We start from the raw sequence: 17,589 nt of genomic DNA on the forward strand, positions 1-17,589 counted from the left end.
TTGTTTTCTTGGTAGAGTTCATTTTATTAGCACAGGGCCAATCAGCACTGTCCAGACAGAGGGTCAGGGGTCCTGCATCCTGATAGGGCAGCCAGTGCAGTATGAAAACTCCTCCTACAAGCTTGTATCAGACACTGATAGAAATCACAAGACTGCTATATACTGCTGATGAGTAACGGTATTCAGCAGTTTATATTTACTAAAATGATTGTATTTCCATAGTCTGTGTACTGTTGAAGACCAGATATAGTGAATGCAGGGTCCTGGGTTTAGTAATACTTTAAATATTAAACTAGCCCTCTACCAATGTCCATGAATCATAATGTATAATTAGCTGCAGAGAAATGCTAAACTTTTTTGTATTATTAAATTGTATCTATAGCCAACACTTGTATTTTTTATTTGAAAGAGATTGTAAAGGGTTAGAATCATTATCAAGTCTATATTGCTGTATGTGTCTCCACTGGAAAGACTTACCTTTTTCATTTGTTCTGGTGACCACCGTCATTGGGATAGAAAGTGATAAAACATCCAAAACGTTCAGCCGTTATCAGAACTGGAATAGAAGGGGGATCTTCTTATGAGAACACCAGTTCTGGTGACAGCTGTCTTATATGGAGATTCCCCTTTGTGGAGAATTCCTCCATTTTTTTGTTGTGTCTACAGAACAGAGAGTGAGGGAAAACCTCCCCAACATGCCATGTACAGCAAAGAAGGGAAAATAAGCTACTGTACACAGCAGTCCCAGTTTATTCTTATTTATTTCTCTTATTTCCTGATAGCAAATTGCCCACTATGGCCAAGAATATCAGGATCTCCTGGCAGTGAAGATGGGATTAGATGTAGAAATTACAGCCTACAAGAAACTGATGGACAGCGAAGAATTGAGGTAAGTACATGCCAGTAAACAAATGGAAAGATGGGAGAAATAGGTATAGAGGTTTACTAAGGCAAATCACAGCTACAGGGGCATTTCAGCTATACTGTATAAAGCACATTACCCTGCTACAATGCACACCTTTTTATTTTATAAACCTTCAGTAAGTTCCATGCAGAGACTGACAGTGGCTAACATCATCCTTTTCTCTTCAGTTTGCTTTTTAAATAATAGCATTCCTTCTACTGCTTGCTCTGACACTGAGATCCTTGAAATATTTCTGCTTTAAAAAATGTGGCAGCAAAATGTGAGAGACCTGACATAAATATGGAACAATGGAGCGAAATCCAAAGAAAGCCTATTACAGCATCATAATTGTCTCAGTGGCTTTAAAGCTGAACACAACTTTATGTAAATATATTGCTTAATACTTACAAATATATTTAAATCCATTTTGTGTGCACCAGATGCCTTTGAAAACCCAGAAATCTCCTGTCTGGCGCCAGATTCAAAAAAATTACAGCATTCAAAACAGCCAAACTTTGCGTTTTGAATGCTTTTAAAGCGGGGTTCCACCCTGGGAAAGTTTTTTTTTTGTAATAAAAATACCCCCGGGACAGTCAGGGCTAGTGCATTCCACAATGGCTAGCCTCTGACCTGCCCCGGTTCGCACTTACCTTTTAGAAGAAATACTTACCTTGAAAAAGTATTGTCCAGCGCTGCCATCTCAGGTGTGGGCAGCTTGAAGCCAGCGCGATCCTCTTCTGTGTCCTCTTCCGTCTTCTTCGGTCCCACGATGCACTGCACCGGCCCCACCGTCACTTCCGGTGCCGCAGCGTCATCCCTGCATGCCCAGAAGCTGTTTAGCAAGGTATGACGGCGCCTGCACCGGAACTGAGGCCGGTGCAGGCGCATTGATTCCTGGGAGCGATGACGTTCAGCTCCCAGGAATCATTGCAAGCCAGGAAGTGACGAATCGCCATGGCCGCCGAGTGGAGGAAGAGGAAGTAAGGTAAGTATATTTTCTTCGAAACAAGGTAAGTAAAAAAAAATTGCGATTATCCATTTGTTTTTCAGGTGACCCGGAGCAAGAAGATGGAGGTAAGTATAATTTTAGGGTGGAACTCCGCTTTAAGTGCAGAGGAGGGGCTTTTAGACCCCCAGATCCACCCACAAGAGTACCTGTAAAGTAAAAAAAAAAAGAAAAAAATGTTTTTAAATGTACAAAAATATCAGCCCATATCGGCTGATACTGATATGCATTGGCCAAAATATCGGTATGGGCAACTAAAAACTATATCGGTCGATCACTAGTCTGTAGTGTTCAATATTGAGTTGGCCCACCCTTTACAGCTATAAAAGCTTCAACTATTCTGGGAAGAGCATCAGCTGTGGCCCCTGACTGTGCTAAAGGGCCATATATAATTTTCAATTTATGTAATGCTATAGAAAGCTGCAAACATACTACAGAAGTTGACCAGAGACTGCAGACATGTTAAAGGTTTTGAACTGAAGACATGTTGTATTAGACAGTCAGAGATTGGGGAAATCATTACATAAGACTATTAGACATGTCTGCCATTACAGTTCTTTTACCTATCAATGCCCCAACTGCCATCTGCTGAGGTTTGCAAAGGGCCATACAGCAAGTACCAATGAAGCTGCAGGTTAGTCATTAGGGCTAAAAAAAACATCAACATCAGTTGCAAGTAAAATCATACCAACTGCATGCCCAAAGTACTGCTAAAAAGAATGTAGCGTTTGACTAACTAAAGAAATAGGGTCATCACGCTAGTTTTGTTTCCCATTCTTCCTTCCTGTATGGCATTGTTAGCTATTTATTGTCTCTTCTGGCAGCACTGGTCGGTGTTAAAAGAAATGCAGTTTTAAATGCAGGTCTGTAGCCTGCAGCACAGAATATGTCACCGTCACCCCCGTGTTCATTCAGAAACTCCTGCCTTTACTGACCCCGCTATTCAGCTCACTGTGAACAGCTGTTTCCATGAACCCGGCTGATTGATAGCCAGTTTTGCTGAGTAACGGAGTGTAGCCGACTGTAAATTAGAGAGCTGTGCTAAAACAGCCCAGGAACATACAGTAAGAATGGGATGTATTAATCAGACTCTGGACAGATCAGGCAAGGTGACCATTTGGTAAATTTAGGAAAGGTGGCCCTGGGCGAGATTGAATGCAGCATGTTATTCCTCACTGAGTAAACAGCAGTAAAATACCTCTCTTTGTTGGAGCAGTTACTGCGTCTGGGTTAAATACCTTTTACAATCGGATATATGCTACATTCACAGCTATATGTATATTGTTTGTGTGTCATACCAAAGCAGTGCAGTCATATTACATCTTCTGTAAGTGTTAGATCTTGTATGTATGTCAGTGTATGGTAGAACATAACAGCGAAGTGGCCTACTTACTATATATAAAAGCATATACAATATATATATATATAATATATAAGAGATCAAGATCAGCAATTTCACATAAATGGATCTACTTTAGGCATTTATAATATTGCTCTTTTTTTCTTATTTTACATTCATTTTGGTGCCTTTTTGATATATGCACGTTAGCAATAAATATACAGTATATGTATGTATATATATATATATATATATATATATATATATATATATATATATATATATAATATTAATTTAATATTATTAATATATGTATATATATATATATATATATATATATATATATATATATATATATATATATACTGTATATTCACAGATGTCCCAAAACTCCTTAAAACAGTAGTTAACTCCACTTGGTCACGTGTACATACAGGTAGGTTTATAATATACCTGTAGATACAGTAAATATCTCCTAAACGTGTACCATTTAGGAGGTATTGACAAGTTCTGCAGCCGATGACTGCCTTGGCACATACAGTATGCTAGTACATTATGACATTTACTTGCAGGGGGGCTGGCACTTTTTTTTTTTGTTCACTACGGCTTTAACTGTACTTTGCACATACAAAAAATAGGGTCATTTAATTCAAACCCCCCCCCCCCCCCCCACAGCAGCACATACCTACACATGCCCCTTCTCGCTGCCATGTGCCAGGCATGAGTGACAATATTACTAACTGTTTTCATATGACAGCGCCGGTGCTTTGTAATTGGCCAATATCTGCCACATGAGATTGGAGAGGGAGTCCATAGCCCCAGTGTAAGTTCTATCAAGTTGTTTTGGAATTTAGGCCCCTTTCACAATTGTGCGACCTAAAATTTGTGCGATTTTGCCTTAATATTTTGCCACTATTTTGACTGGACTTGAAGCAATGCCTGTGTAATGGACCTCAAAACCCATCAAACTTGAACCAAAGTAGTGCAGGGACTATTTTGAAGTCGCTGCGACTTGAAGCTGCACAGATATGAATGGTACTCATTTTAAATCATGGAGTACGACTTGCCATGCAAATTTGCAGTCCTAAGTCACAGGTCGCAGAAGTATGAGAGGGGACTTACACAGAGTTTTCTCTCCTATACCAGCAACTTGGATGTATCATTTGTTTTGACAAAACTGGAGTTTTCCTTTAAGGCCCCTTTCACACTTGCATGACTTGTCCTGTGACTTGGGACTGCAAAGTCGCATGACAAGTTGTACTCCATGATTTCCAATGAGTACCGTTCATATCTGTGCAACGTCAAGTCGCAACGACTTCATAGTAGTCCCTGCACTACTTTGGTCCGACTTTGATGCGTTTTGAGATCTATTACACAGGCATTGCTTCAAGTCCAGTCAAAATTGTGGCTAAACTGCGTGACTTTTAGGTCGCACAAGTGTGAAAGGGGCCAAAAAGTGACTGCCTTTGTATTTGGGTGAAATAATAGACTGCCTCCGATTAAAAGGTATCCTAACCCAAGAAAAGACTTTTACTATATTACAACATAGTTAGTCTGGTTGAAAAAAGGACACAAAGTCCATCTAGTTCAGTGATGGCGAACCTTGACACCCCAGATTTGGAACTTCATTTCCCATGATGCTCATGCACTCTGTAGTGTAGTTGAGCATCATGGGAAATGTAGTTCCAAAAACATCTGGAGTGTCAAGGTTTACCATCACTGATCTAGTTCAACCAATAAAAGGAAAAAAATAATTCCTTAAAAAAAATAAAATAAAAATCAAACAATACTATATACACAATCCTATACCCACGGTTGATTCAGAGGGTTGAACTTACCAGTGCTTAGCGGTGTTGTCACCATTCGTTTTATTTATTTTTTTTAGGTTTTTTTCCTTTTTATTACCTGGCGATCCTGCCAGTAACTCTCAAATTGTGACTGTGGAGTATCAGTGAAGTCACCCTAGGACAGTACTAAGTCTGTGACTTCAGTGATACTCTGACACTTCCCCCTCTCCTCTTCTTAGTAATATATGGGAGATGTTAGCTATGTAACTGATAAAGACTGCAATGCAATCAAACAGCTAAGGAAGCTATCAGCTCACAAGATTTCTGGTAGGACCAACATGTATTTTTTGCACATATCAACCACGAATCAAAAAATGCTTTAAATGCTATATCTAACAGACCAAAAGAATGTGAATAGGAGAGGTCCATTGTTAGGGTTTACATACACTTTAATTACTGCTCTGTAAGAGTTTACAGACTAATGCCTTGTACACACGCATCGATAGTTGGCCGACCGATCGGCCGTCTTTTGTCCAGTGTTGTTGTGTTGGTTGAAATGTGCTCTAGACTGCACACAAATTTTCTCGGCCAACAAAAACCAACTTCAGAAGTGATGTCATGTGATGGTTTACTGTCCATGTGTTTTTTCTTCTCTGAGCATGCCCAGTCTTGCTCATCAGATTTTTGTCTGCCGAAATCTGTACTGACTGACCGAAAATCGTCCGTTTTGTTGACGGCCAACAAAAATTTTATAGCCTGCACACCAGATTTTATTCAGCCAAAAAGTCGGAGTCGGTTGTCGAAAGCATCATACTAACAAGCCGAAAATCGGCCGATCGGACATTGGCCGAAAGTTCACGGCCAACTATCGATGCGTGTGTACGAGGCATAACACCGATGTTACATGCTTCTGCTTAGTTTGCAGCTCTGTAAATCTTTGCAAGCTTAGGGAGGCAAGTCTCTGAATGGAGGTAACATATGCTCTGCAGAAATTGGCACCCTTATCTTATAGCTATTAAGAATTTCAGTGGGAGTCTAAAACGCCATTAAAAAAATAATTAGAAGTTATTGAAAGTGTTATACAACATCATTTTTAATTATATTAAATTGAAAAGCAAAACATTCATCTATCTATTCCAATAAGCTGCGAGATTATTTTTTTTTTTCTACTTTTATTCTGGACTTCCTAATAGCAGGGCATTCCCCTGCTTGCAAAAAAAGTAATATTGAAAATATCCTGAACCAAGCATTTATTCAGAATCCTGACACTGGCTGGAAGTTTTCTGATATAATCCATTTTAAATTATTTAGCAGAGCAATTTAGAGTCGAGAGGGACATGTCAGCCAAAAATAAGCAGAGATTGAGAGAATGTGAAAAATATACTGGAGTGAAATAGCTGGATAATCAAAATGTGACTGATTACATTATGGCCTCCATAGTCTGTCATTGCCTGACAGCTATATTGCCCAGGAGGTCAAGTTGCACTTGGGGGGCGATGTTTTATACTGCAGCGACAGGCGGGTCTTGGCTGTATATCTGTCTTTTTTTTTACCTTTCTATGAAATCAAACTGGAGAGCATTAAACGGATACTGACTGAACGGCCACATAGATAAAAGTATGTACATACCTGTAATTTAATGTTAAATGTAAGGGGAGGGTAAAGAAAACTCTGCATGGGCTCTTCCAGCAATAAGGACTTTAAAAGCGTCATGGTTCAAGTCTACTGATCATTTAAAAAATACTAGTTCCCTGGCTGTCATTCTGATGCTCTGGCTTCAACATCATTGACCCAGGACAAGTATAGAGATAAGGAATTCGGACTATTCTGCCACTCTCTTTTGTTACATGCCTGTGACTAAATTGTAAAAGTCAAACGTGGCAAGCAACTAGCTTTTTTAGAAGAATTTTAGAATTGACAGCTTTTTATTTCTCTTTTGACAGCGAACAGACTCATACATCAGGTTACCAATGTCTTAGGATGTGCTGCGTTAAAGCCCAACACCAGGCACACAAAAAGTTTTTAATTCTTTAGAGCTGAACTAAATGAACACTAATGCAGTGTGTGCAATTCAATGTATTCTGTGATTAGAGAAGGGGAGATTGTGATGTTCATCCACCCCTCCTCCAATCACAGAACACCTTGCATTAATTGAAAAGAATGAAGGACATTTTCAGAATAGACGAGCTGCAGAGTGACTGACCCTCTGTGATCCGTGTGTCCTCCAGCTGGAATGGTCTCAGTGTCCTGACTGTACTGTACAGAGGGAATAAAAGAATGACTATTACATAATGCAGCTGCGGGTGCTCATGGCACAAACTTCATTACTGTTTATTTATATTTACAGTGCAAATGACCAAACATTTTAGCCAGAGTTCAGCTTTAAAAAAGTTGTAGGAAAAAAAAACCCCATAAGACAAAGGCATAATGAGCTAGTATGCATCACACTTACCTTAGAAGGAAGCCCTCCAGCAGCGCCCACACACCGCTGAGACAGCTGACATCTTCCCAGGTGTTTCTTCTGGGTTCACGGGCTCCGGCGCTGTGAGTGGCTGGAGCTGCGATGACGTCACTCCTGTGCGTGCGCAAGGGAGCTGCTGCTTGCGGCACAAGCTCTGAAGGTCAGCCGGCAAGCCGGACCTTCGGAACGAATGCACCGATGACATCATTGGCTCCATGCACTCCAAATATCTCCTAAACTGTGCAAGTTTAGGAGATATTCACAGTACATACAGGCCAATCTGTATTCTGCTACAAATTTTTGGATAAAAAAATCCCAATAAGTGTATCTTGATTGCTGCTCAAAGTTGCTGTACGCTGGCGCTATCAGTGAAAAAGAAAATAAATACAAATACCCCAAAGTTTGTAGATGCTATAACTTTTGCGCAGTACACTTATTGGGTTTTTTTTTTACCAAAAATTTGTAACAGAATACAGATTGGCCTAAATTGATGAAGAAATTTGATTTTTTACTGAATATGTTTTTTTTATTGTTGTTTTTTTCTGTTTATAGCGCAAAAAATAGGTGATCAAATACCACCAAAAAAAGCACTATTTGTGGGGAAAAAAAGGACAAAAATTGTATTTGGGCCCAGCATCGCACAACCACGCAATTGTCAGTTAAAGTAACGCAGTGCTGTATTGCAAAAAATGACCTGGTCAGGAAGGGGGTTAAGAGCCCATTCACATTGAGGCGACACGACTTCGGGGGGCGACCTGTGAAGTCACGTGCACCGCTGTGCACCTCGATTTCGGCGCGGCTTGCAGAGACTTCACATAATGGAAGTCTATGCAATTTGCTCCGAGGTTGCCCCAAAGTAGTACAGGACCCTTTTTCTAAGTCGGAGCGACTTGTGTCGCTCCTATTAGAACGGGTCCTGTACTACTTAATGGACCGCGACATACCGTGACTTGTCAGGCTGACAAGTCACGCTAATGTGAATGGGCTCTAAACCTTCCAGAGGTCAGGTGGTTAAAAAACCTACATATACTATTGTGTGGTATTCTAGGGAGCACAGGCTGGATTTCTAAGCTCAGGTTTGTACAGTGGTACAGGTATTTAGGTAGCGGGTGGTATAATTTAGCAAATTTAGTATAATACTGTGTGTAAATTAGTATTACTACTGCATTACCCTTCATATGGCATTACCGTATCCATGGTGTTTTTTTTTTTAAATCTGACTTTAATAAAATGTCTGTAATGAGACCAGTTATTGTATCCTATAACTATTAGGAATATAACCAGATTAGAATTTCTCTTTCGTTGGACCCTACTGCTGAATAAATGAGAAGCAGAATCTGGTTGCCAGTGGTGACAGATACAGAGTTAAGTCTAGTTCTTTGATAAATTCTTCATTTTCTGCAGCCATGTTTGATTACCATATAAAAAGCTGCAGTGTGTTCCATTCCAGCGGGGCACGGCTGCAGAGGTTGTGTTTACTCTTGATATTCTGATGTCTTTCTCTAAACATCGCAGTGCATTCCGCATCCAACGAGACGTTGGCCCTAATGTGTTTCTTCATTGCGCACTTGTTAATGGCTTGCTAAAAATAGCTGTGCTGTATTCCAGTAAAATATTACTAGTGAAATAGAGCAGAGCGCAGACAAGTTTAATGCGCTGTCTTCTCTCCAGCTACAGTACGCTTTGCTGACTTGTATCTGTTTGATGGTACAGTATTTTCCATTGCAGGGAAATAAATATGTCTAGTCTTTATTGAAGATAGCGGTAGAAAAGATGTCACCCAGAATGCATAACAAGAAAAGCTTGGCTTGGGAAGATATAACATATAGATACATCCAGTGTGATCTCTTGATTTGCTGAGACTTGTAGTTCTTTAGCAGATGCTGCATGGCGTGTTGCTTGTGTCTGTTCAATATCTCCATAATAAAAGGACACTCTTCACACCCCAAGAAGTAAAACGAATGCCTCTATATGCTCATTTTTTTTTTTTTTACTAAAAAAAAAAAGAATATGTTGTTTTATCTATTTGCCACTATATACTCTTTTTTTGTTTGCTAAAAACAAACAAAAAAAAAAAATCTTGTTTTATCTATTTGCCACTATATGCTCTTTTTTTTTTTTTTTTTTTGCTAAAAACAAACCAAAAAAAAAAATACCTTGTTTTATCTACTTGCTACTATATGCTCATTTTTTTTTTTAATTGTTTTTTTTTTTGTTTTATCTTTACTCAGAACGTTTCACTCTATGAATGTTAATATCCTGCCATTCCTAAATATGGCAGGATATTAACATTTATAGGTATTAACACTTGGGCATAGTTGATCCAGGGAATATCTGTTTGCCTCCTGGGGGTTCAGAAATAATCTTTTCCCCCCACTGAAGAAAATTGGTTAATGCTTTATTGGGCGGGGTGCTTTGTGCCTTCCTCTGGATCAACTGTAGATATAGGATTGTGTTTTTATTTTTTTTTTTTTTATTGCTTATTCATTTAAAGCCAATTTTTATTGATTCTGGTTCTCTGCAAACACAACAGATTTCTCTTCATCTACTGCTTTCTGTTGAGGTTGCTGTAAGATTCACTGGGCATGACTGCTAGTTACAATCATTTAAAAAAAAAAAACTTTTACTTAGATAAGATGGGACCCCGCTCCTGATTGTAACAGTTTTCATACTTTCTGTATCAACGACTTATCTTTATGCTTGTTGTGGGTCAGCAAGAAATTTTGGCTGTTAGGCAGTCAAGTGAGCAGTGGATCACAGTCCAAAGATTGTGGTCTAGACTCTAGGCATTCTGTAAGTTCCAGTTCAAGAAGACTCCTTATAACCAACATCAATGTTGGAGAACCCATGCAATGCTTGAGGAGTGATTACTGGGTCCCTCTAAAGAGGGTTCAGCGCAAGTGATGTTACTGAATAGTTTGTTTGAATGAAAGGATAAGGTAGAGCTACATGGGCAATTTTTATTCTGCAACTATAATAATGTGATGTTGTCAAACCCTATCTTTCAAATAGGCAACTGCAAATCGTTGCATTTAGTTCCTTCTTTGCATGACTTAAGCCCCGTACACACGCGTCGAAAATTGGCAGGTAATTTTCATCCGAAGACCGATCTGCCAATTTTCGACTTGTTAGTATGATGCTTCCGACAACCAACTCCGACTTTTCGACCGAAAAAAATCTGGTGTGCAGACTATAAAATTTTTGTTGGCTGTAAACACAACGGCCGATTTTCGTGCAGTCAGCACAAATTTTGACAGGGAAAAATCTGATGAGCAAGTCTGGGCATGCTCAGGGAAGAAAGAACACAAAGAAAGCAAACCAACACATGACATCACTTCTGAAGTAGAATTCTGTTGGGCGAGAAAATTCGTGTGCAGTCTAGGCACATTCCAACCAACAAAATACAACTCTGGACAAAAGACGGACGATCGGTCGGCCGATAATCGTTGCGTGTGTACGGGGCTTTAGTGTGATTTTAGGGGAAAAAAATATTAGCAGTGGAAAAATCAAGAGAGAATTGCTCGCAATCATGCATAGTCATGGGAAGTTAGTGATTGTCCCATTATGCCATCAAATGTCCCCCATTAATCTAGCCCAAAGGCCATGTCAAACTAGCAACTCTATTATAAAAGTATGTAGCTACTATAGATCTCGCTGCTTATTTTCTCTGTCCATTTGTAGTTAGCTACAGAGTTGTTGCTGTAGTCGACTACAATTATATATGCAGTTAGAAATTGCCTTGGCTGTCAGCAGCAACATTGATTTACAATGTTGAAGTAGCATTGGAAAGTGGTTGTTTGAAAGACAGCACCAGATGCTGCAAAAAGTCAATCGCTCAGAAACTGAGCTACATTCTTTTGGAATTTCTGCAACTCATTGCATACATTGACTGAAATGTATTTTGTTAGCAACAAAAAAACACTAAGGCTGAGGTCACATTTGCAATTATGTGACTGGCAACAACTCACTAGCAAAAGGAGCACTCAAATATGCAATAAAAATAAATACTCATCCGTTTGCTCAATCCACTCCATTGTTCACAAAAATATCAGAATGTTAAGGGCCATACACACTATCAGATTATCTGAAGACTTTTTCCTTCAGATTTACCTTTTCTATGTAGTGCAAGGGCCTGCCAGATTGCATACAAATTGAAAGTGTTTAGGTTTGACCTCATATTATATGGTTTTGGTAAGTCTACAGACAAAAGTCTTCAGATAATCTGATAGTGTGTATGGCCCCTAATTCACCAGTAACAGAGCAACACTTTGCCCATCCAGCCAAGGAGAAAGCAATCTGTTCAAATGGGTGAGTATTTCTCTGGCCTGTCCTACATAAGGATCCTGTCAGTTGTGAGCTGTCACCAGTGATGGGATTGCAAATGTGACATGGACATTAAAAAAAAAAAAAAACAAGTCTGTAGCTGCTACAAATCCCAAATACAAAACCACCAGTTAGTGGTCACCAGCAACAGGATCACAAATTTGGCATGGACATAAGGAGTCTGTAGCTTCTACAAAAACTTGCTGTAATTCTTTAGTATGACATGGGCTTAAGGGGGCAAGATAAGAGAAAGGTGATCTGGTGGACAGCTGGTCCCAGGAATCACTTACAGGCAAGATTTTGACCTCCCTCAAAACCTTTTGTCTGGTCAGGCTTTACCCATGGAAGAGGATATGGACTAGTGTAAGGCGTCAGTGAGAAGGGTTTTTTTATTTTTTCCTATATAGTCCATCAGATTGGCCCTTGAAATTTTTATCCTCTGATGCTATTATGAAGAAGTGTTACTGTCTGAATGGTCCATTACACTGAATTGTGGCAACATCCAAGACAACACCCCTTACTCTTACACCAAAGTCAAAAAAGCTGCAGGCAACACATCTACATCTGAATGGAGCCAAGGGTTAAATAGCACTATGGTACAAGATCCCTCCATCTTCCCTGGTGACATTTGTATCTGGTTTCATATCACTCCTGTAGTTTATGAATCGCTGATAATACACTGTCTCTTGACCTACATAGAGGTTATTTACGTTATATTTAACAGATTGTGTGTATAGAGTCACCTTATCGATATGCTGACCCTTATGTACATTGAAAGCGATGCCAATGCAAATAGGAATTGTTGCCTCATTAACCCTTTCTCTGTTGGAGGACATTTCTGTGTTGACAATTCAGAAGCGTTCAGATCTTTCCAGCAAAGACGGCTTTAAGTCTGGCTTATTTATAGCTTAGCGTAGCGAAAGGGAAATGTCAGGAGAGGTTAAGAGTTCTTGAAATCCAGTAAATTGGCAGTGCAGGTCCTGGCACCCAAAATTAATTTTCCAACACTTTATATTGAGCTTTGTAAAAGAAAATTATATCCCTTGAAGAAGAAGTCAAACTTAATTAACTGTAATCCATGTGTCGGCAACTTTGCAAATATCATTATATTAACATTTTCTTATTGCCTGACATTAAGGTGACAAAAATGCTGAATGAGCCATCTTTTTCAGCTGCAGGTGTAAGACTTGAGCTAGCTGTTTGTAAACTTTAATGCTGAAGTCCTTAGCAGTGCATATTTATCTTTCCTTTGTTCTTCCTCTATCGGAATGAAGGAGCACATAATTCCCTCACCAAGCCATTGTGGTGCTTCATGATCGGTTCAATGCATTCACATCAGCAAGGGAAAAGAGAATAGACAAGGTTTCCTATGCAGTACATTCTTTTGGCAGCTGAACAGAGCTGAATAGAGCTGAAGGGTAGGGGAACAAGGAAAGGTGCATATGTGCTGTTGCGGAAAGGGGAGTTAAAGCAAGCCTGTTGCTTTGCCTTGCATTGAAAAAGACAGGTTTGCTTTAAAGTAGCTTTCCACTTTGATCAAAAAATGTAACACGTAGCTCTGTCTTGGTTGTAGGCATTTTGATGATGGAAGAGTTAGCCATTAAGGTTACCAGCTTAATGTGGCACTTTACTGATAGAATACATATATGTTTGCAGCATAGAGAAGAGATCTAGCGCAAATTTTGAGTTGGCAGGCACTTTTAAAGGACCAGTCCACCCAAAAAGTAACATTTTACATTCATAGTCCCTTGACTTCATTGATTACCTAAATATTCCTTTCCATAATTTCCAACTCTATTCATGTTCACTAGAAAGTATTGGGTGTTCCCACTCACCTTTGTGTGCTCCATCTCCATGATACAACATACATTTTAAAAATCCAATAGAAAGAGTGTTCCCCCCCCCCACCCCCCCTATAAGGCTATAGCAGGTGCACAGATCTGGTAGCCCAAGAGACTTAAGCAACAACGCTCCATTATCTTCCAAAAATTGAAATTTTCACATTTGCTTTCACAGAAAATAATAGAGCTATCCTGCCTAAACAAATGCTTATTTTGATTTGTGTTGGATGTAACTGCTATATACTGTATGAAATCTTTTCAAACATTTTCTCTTATGATTTGACTGCTCTAAGTTTAAAGTTCACCTTCCTTCAGCAATTCATAGGGGTGGCATGTGGCTCCCTTATCTAGGACAATGATACTCTGCATATGCTTTTCATGCACAAAAGGAGACAAGCCTTCTGTACACAACATCATCTTCTGTGGCGATGGGATCCAGAACGCCTAATTACCCTGATTTCTGCTGTTTTGATAAATGCGTTTATTTGGAAAATGACATAATTTGCTTCATTGCCCAGAACAAACACACTAATTTGCCTAAACCCTATGCTGTGTTATTTTGTTATTTTTGTGACATAACTTGGCAGTTGTGGGGGCTGATGTGGGGTCTTTTAGGAAACAAGTCTTAATTTTTTTCTAATATATTTAGAATATTGATGTTATAAATAGACCATTTAGTACAACCATGACAATATTGAACAATGGTTAATACCCAAGACTATTATGGCTCTTCCCTTTTAAATAATGGTGGGCATGGTCAGCAATGGGCCCCTGTGCAAGAACAATTGGACAAAGTGACAGGTTCACTTTAAGTCATTTAAGTAATTTTACAACTTCAGCCCTGGCTTTTTGGGAGGGCTCTAAGAGCATTCTCAGGCAATGTATCCACAAGCTCTTGGCTGTGTCAATGGCAGTTTGAGACCTTCTTGTGAGCTGAGTTTGCGAGGTCATTCAGAAATCACTCACAGTTGCATTTGACCTGCAGTTTACCCCTACTGTCCTGCATTTGACCTGAAGTTTACCCCTACTGTCCTGCATTTGACCTGAAGTTTACCCCTACTATCCTGCATTTGACCTGCAGTTTACCCCTACTGTCCTGCATTTGACCTGAAGTTTACCCCTACTGTCCTGCATTTGACCTGCAGTTTACCCCTACTGTCCTGCATTTGACCTGAAGTTTACCCCTACTGTCCTGCATTTGACCTGCAGTTTACCCTTACTGTCCTGCATTTGACCTACATTTTCCCTCTACTGTCCTGCATTTGACCTACGGTTTACCCCTACTGTCCTGCATTTGACCTAAAGTTTACCCCTATTGTCCTGCATTTGAGCTACAGATTACCCCTACTGTCTTGCATTTGACCTGCTTCAAGCAGGCTTTGTATTCCAGTAGACTTGTATAAGAATGCAAACCCCTCTTGAAGCCAACAAATGCCCATCAGCACTGGTTCCAAAACATCACACCACCTTTGCCCTTCTGTGGCCTTTTATACTGGCTCGTTTAACAGCCAATGCCAATTTATAAACATATATTGTAATCTCTAGAGGTAGTCTCAAATGATCGTTCACTGCTGTGAAAATCCTCCTTCTCACCAGGAACCGGTAATATAACATGGCATAGATATAGAGGGAAAATCAGAATCTGGTGTCGGTTACCTCAGTTCTATACTTGCTTTTCCATTTCAGAAACCATAACATGCACATCTACTGACTGAGTGATTTGAAATGTCTGCTGGTATGCAGGGGGTTATGGGGTTTTAATATAAAGAAGGCTTGTGGGCAATTTCACAAAGAATTGTTAAAGAAGTTACCTTTTGCATTTGCTCAATGGATATACTGTATGTAGGCTAAATGGAGTGTTCTTAAATGTGGCTGGTTTCTTCTTAAAGAGTTCAAGTATAATGCTTAAGGTAATACATTTTTATTTTGTCTTATAGACTCAGCTCTGGAAGCGGCATCACGGTACAGGTGTCCAAATCTAGCTTTGGCGGAGCAGCAGGAGGTGGTGGTGGCGGAGCTGGACTTGGTGGAGGACTAGGAGGCGGTCTTGGAGGCGGTCTTGGAGGTGGTCTTGGAGGCGGTTTTGGAGGCGGTCTTGGAGGCGGTCTTGGAGGTGGTTTTGGAGTCAGTCTTGGAGGCGGCCTTGGAGGTGGTCTTGGAGGCGGTCTTGGAGGTGGTCTCGGAGGGGGACTCGGTGGTGGCATTTCAAGTAGTTACAGCAGTTCACTAGGCTTTGGCGCTGGCTCAGGATTCGGAGGAGGAATCGGGTTTGGAAGCCTGAACGCTAGCTCAAGTAAGTTTTTTTATTACATAAACATTTAATCTAAGACTTAATGCAGTACAGGATTCACTAGTAGTCAATCAAATCTGAGTTTGCTGTAATCTGCTCAGTAAAAGATGATTTGTTGCTATGGGTTTTCGTATTTTCTGCATAATTATTTGCTTGTCTTATTAAAAGGTAAGCTATAAACTTTTTTAGAATTTATAGATTATAATATACATAAATGTGATCAGCTTAATGTTAATAATTTTGACAAGTATTAAAGGTTATAACACTAAATTTCTGGGTATAGTTTGTAATTATATATGTACAAGGGAGCAGCCACATTTTCTCATTAAATATGCAGGCTCTGCTTCCTGCTTAGAAGTACTGTACAATAACTTCCCTGGCCCTGTCTCTTAGACTGGCCTTACTGTATACAGACCAAATTTAGGCTTAAATCTACTGAAATGTATGCATGGCACAAACATTAATATTCTGGGAATGCAGCACTGCAAGTCTTAGCATTCTGCAAGATTCGGTATCTGGAACTACAATTCGCAGCATGTTGTGATGTCCAAAGGCAAGCGCAGAACCAGTTCTGTAATAGTAGTATTTGCTAAGCCTTAGAGAAGGCTCTTCCATGATGGCAGCAGGGACAGACAGTTCTGTAATCATACCTCCCACCTTTTTGAGATGGGAAAGAGGGACACCTTTTAGTACAAGGTATGTAGGCAAAAGGCACACACCCATGCTCTAAGTTTAATGGACCATGAGGTCCAAAAAAAAAAAATGATTGGCTATACCCAAAAGTTCTTATTATTTACACTTCTTTCCCTTTGAAAAGTATTTTCAAAATAGCAAACACAATAATTTAGAAGCTGGATAAATTATATGGTATAATATAAGACCCTACACAGTTAAATAGTACATATTTAAAGAGGTCTATATATCGTGCCACAAATGAGGGACAACTGAGGAGGAAGGAGGGACAGAGGGATTTGGTTTGAAATTCATTGTCCAAATGAGGGATAATTGGGAGCTATGCTGTAATAGTGAATGAAGAGGGATTGTGCTGTCCATACTGCTTCCCAAACAGCAACTTTGTGTTGTGACCCAGAAAAAAAAAGAATCATTGCACTCCTGGTGTTGAGGGACCCGTAGATGACTCTTGGATGTGAAGGTAGTGCTGGGATCTGCATGTTACCATGCCAATACATGTTCTGTTTTTATACTTACTTCTGTGATAGCTGGAAGGTTACAGGTTGCAGAAGCATATTCATGGTTATAGCAGTATATTTGTATAATTAGTGCTTCGTATTGAATAACTTTGCATTTTTCACTTCTAGTATCCTCATCCACTACCTATTGAAGAACAAATATTGAAGAACATCACCTGAAATGAATTTCTTGGAAATCTCAACATGAAACCAATGCGGCATTCACAAGAAACCAGCCAGAGTGTTTTCCATGAAAAAAAGCAATTTAAAAAAAAAATAGAAAAAAATCGTATCTGCACTCACAGAGCTTCCTGAGAAGACCACGACACTTTATTCTCTAATGTCGCTAACCACGGGAACTTTTTCGTGTTTTTTGTTTATAGTTGAAAGCGCTATCATATAACTCTTCTGTGTACTCTCGCGGTGATTGAAAGACTTTCCTTTAATG

At 39.6% G+C, this 17,589-nt stretch overlaps 1 protein-coding gene across 1 annotated transcript in view; it reads left to right on the plus strand.

The window, feature by feature from the left end:
• LOC309548214 (thread biopolymer filament subunit alpha-like) overlaps positions 1 to 17,293 on the plus strand; it is a gene marked incomplete at both ends in the record, with an annotated part of 29,615 nt that extends 12,322 nt beyond the window's left edge. Inside the window, 3 exons of the mRNA XM_082248168.1 lie at positions 783 to 889; positions 15,599 to 15,954; positions 17,271 to 17,293. Coding sequence (XP_082104294.1) covers positions 783 to 889; positions 15,599 to 15,954; positions 17,271 to 17,293 — 486 coding nt within the window. The remainder of the gene's footprint in view (positions 1 to 782; positions 890 to 15,598; positions 15,955 to 17,270) is intronic.
• Positions 17,294 to 17,589: the final 296 nt, after the last annotated feature.

The sequence above is a fragment of the Pelophylax lessonae genome, assembly GCF_965119305.1.
Source record: "Pelophylax lessonae genome assembly, chromosome: 2".
NCBI lineage: Eukaryota > Metazoa > Chordata > Amphibia > Anura > Ranidae > Pelophylax > Pelophylax lessonae.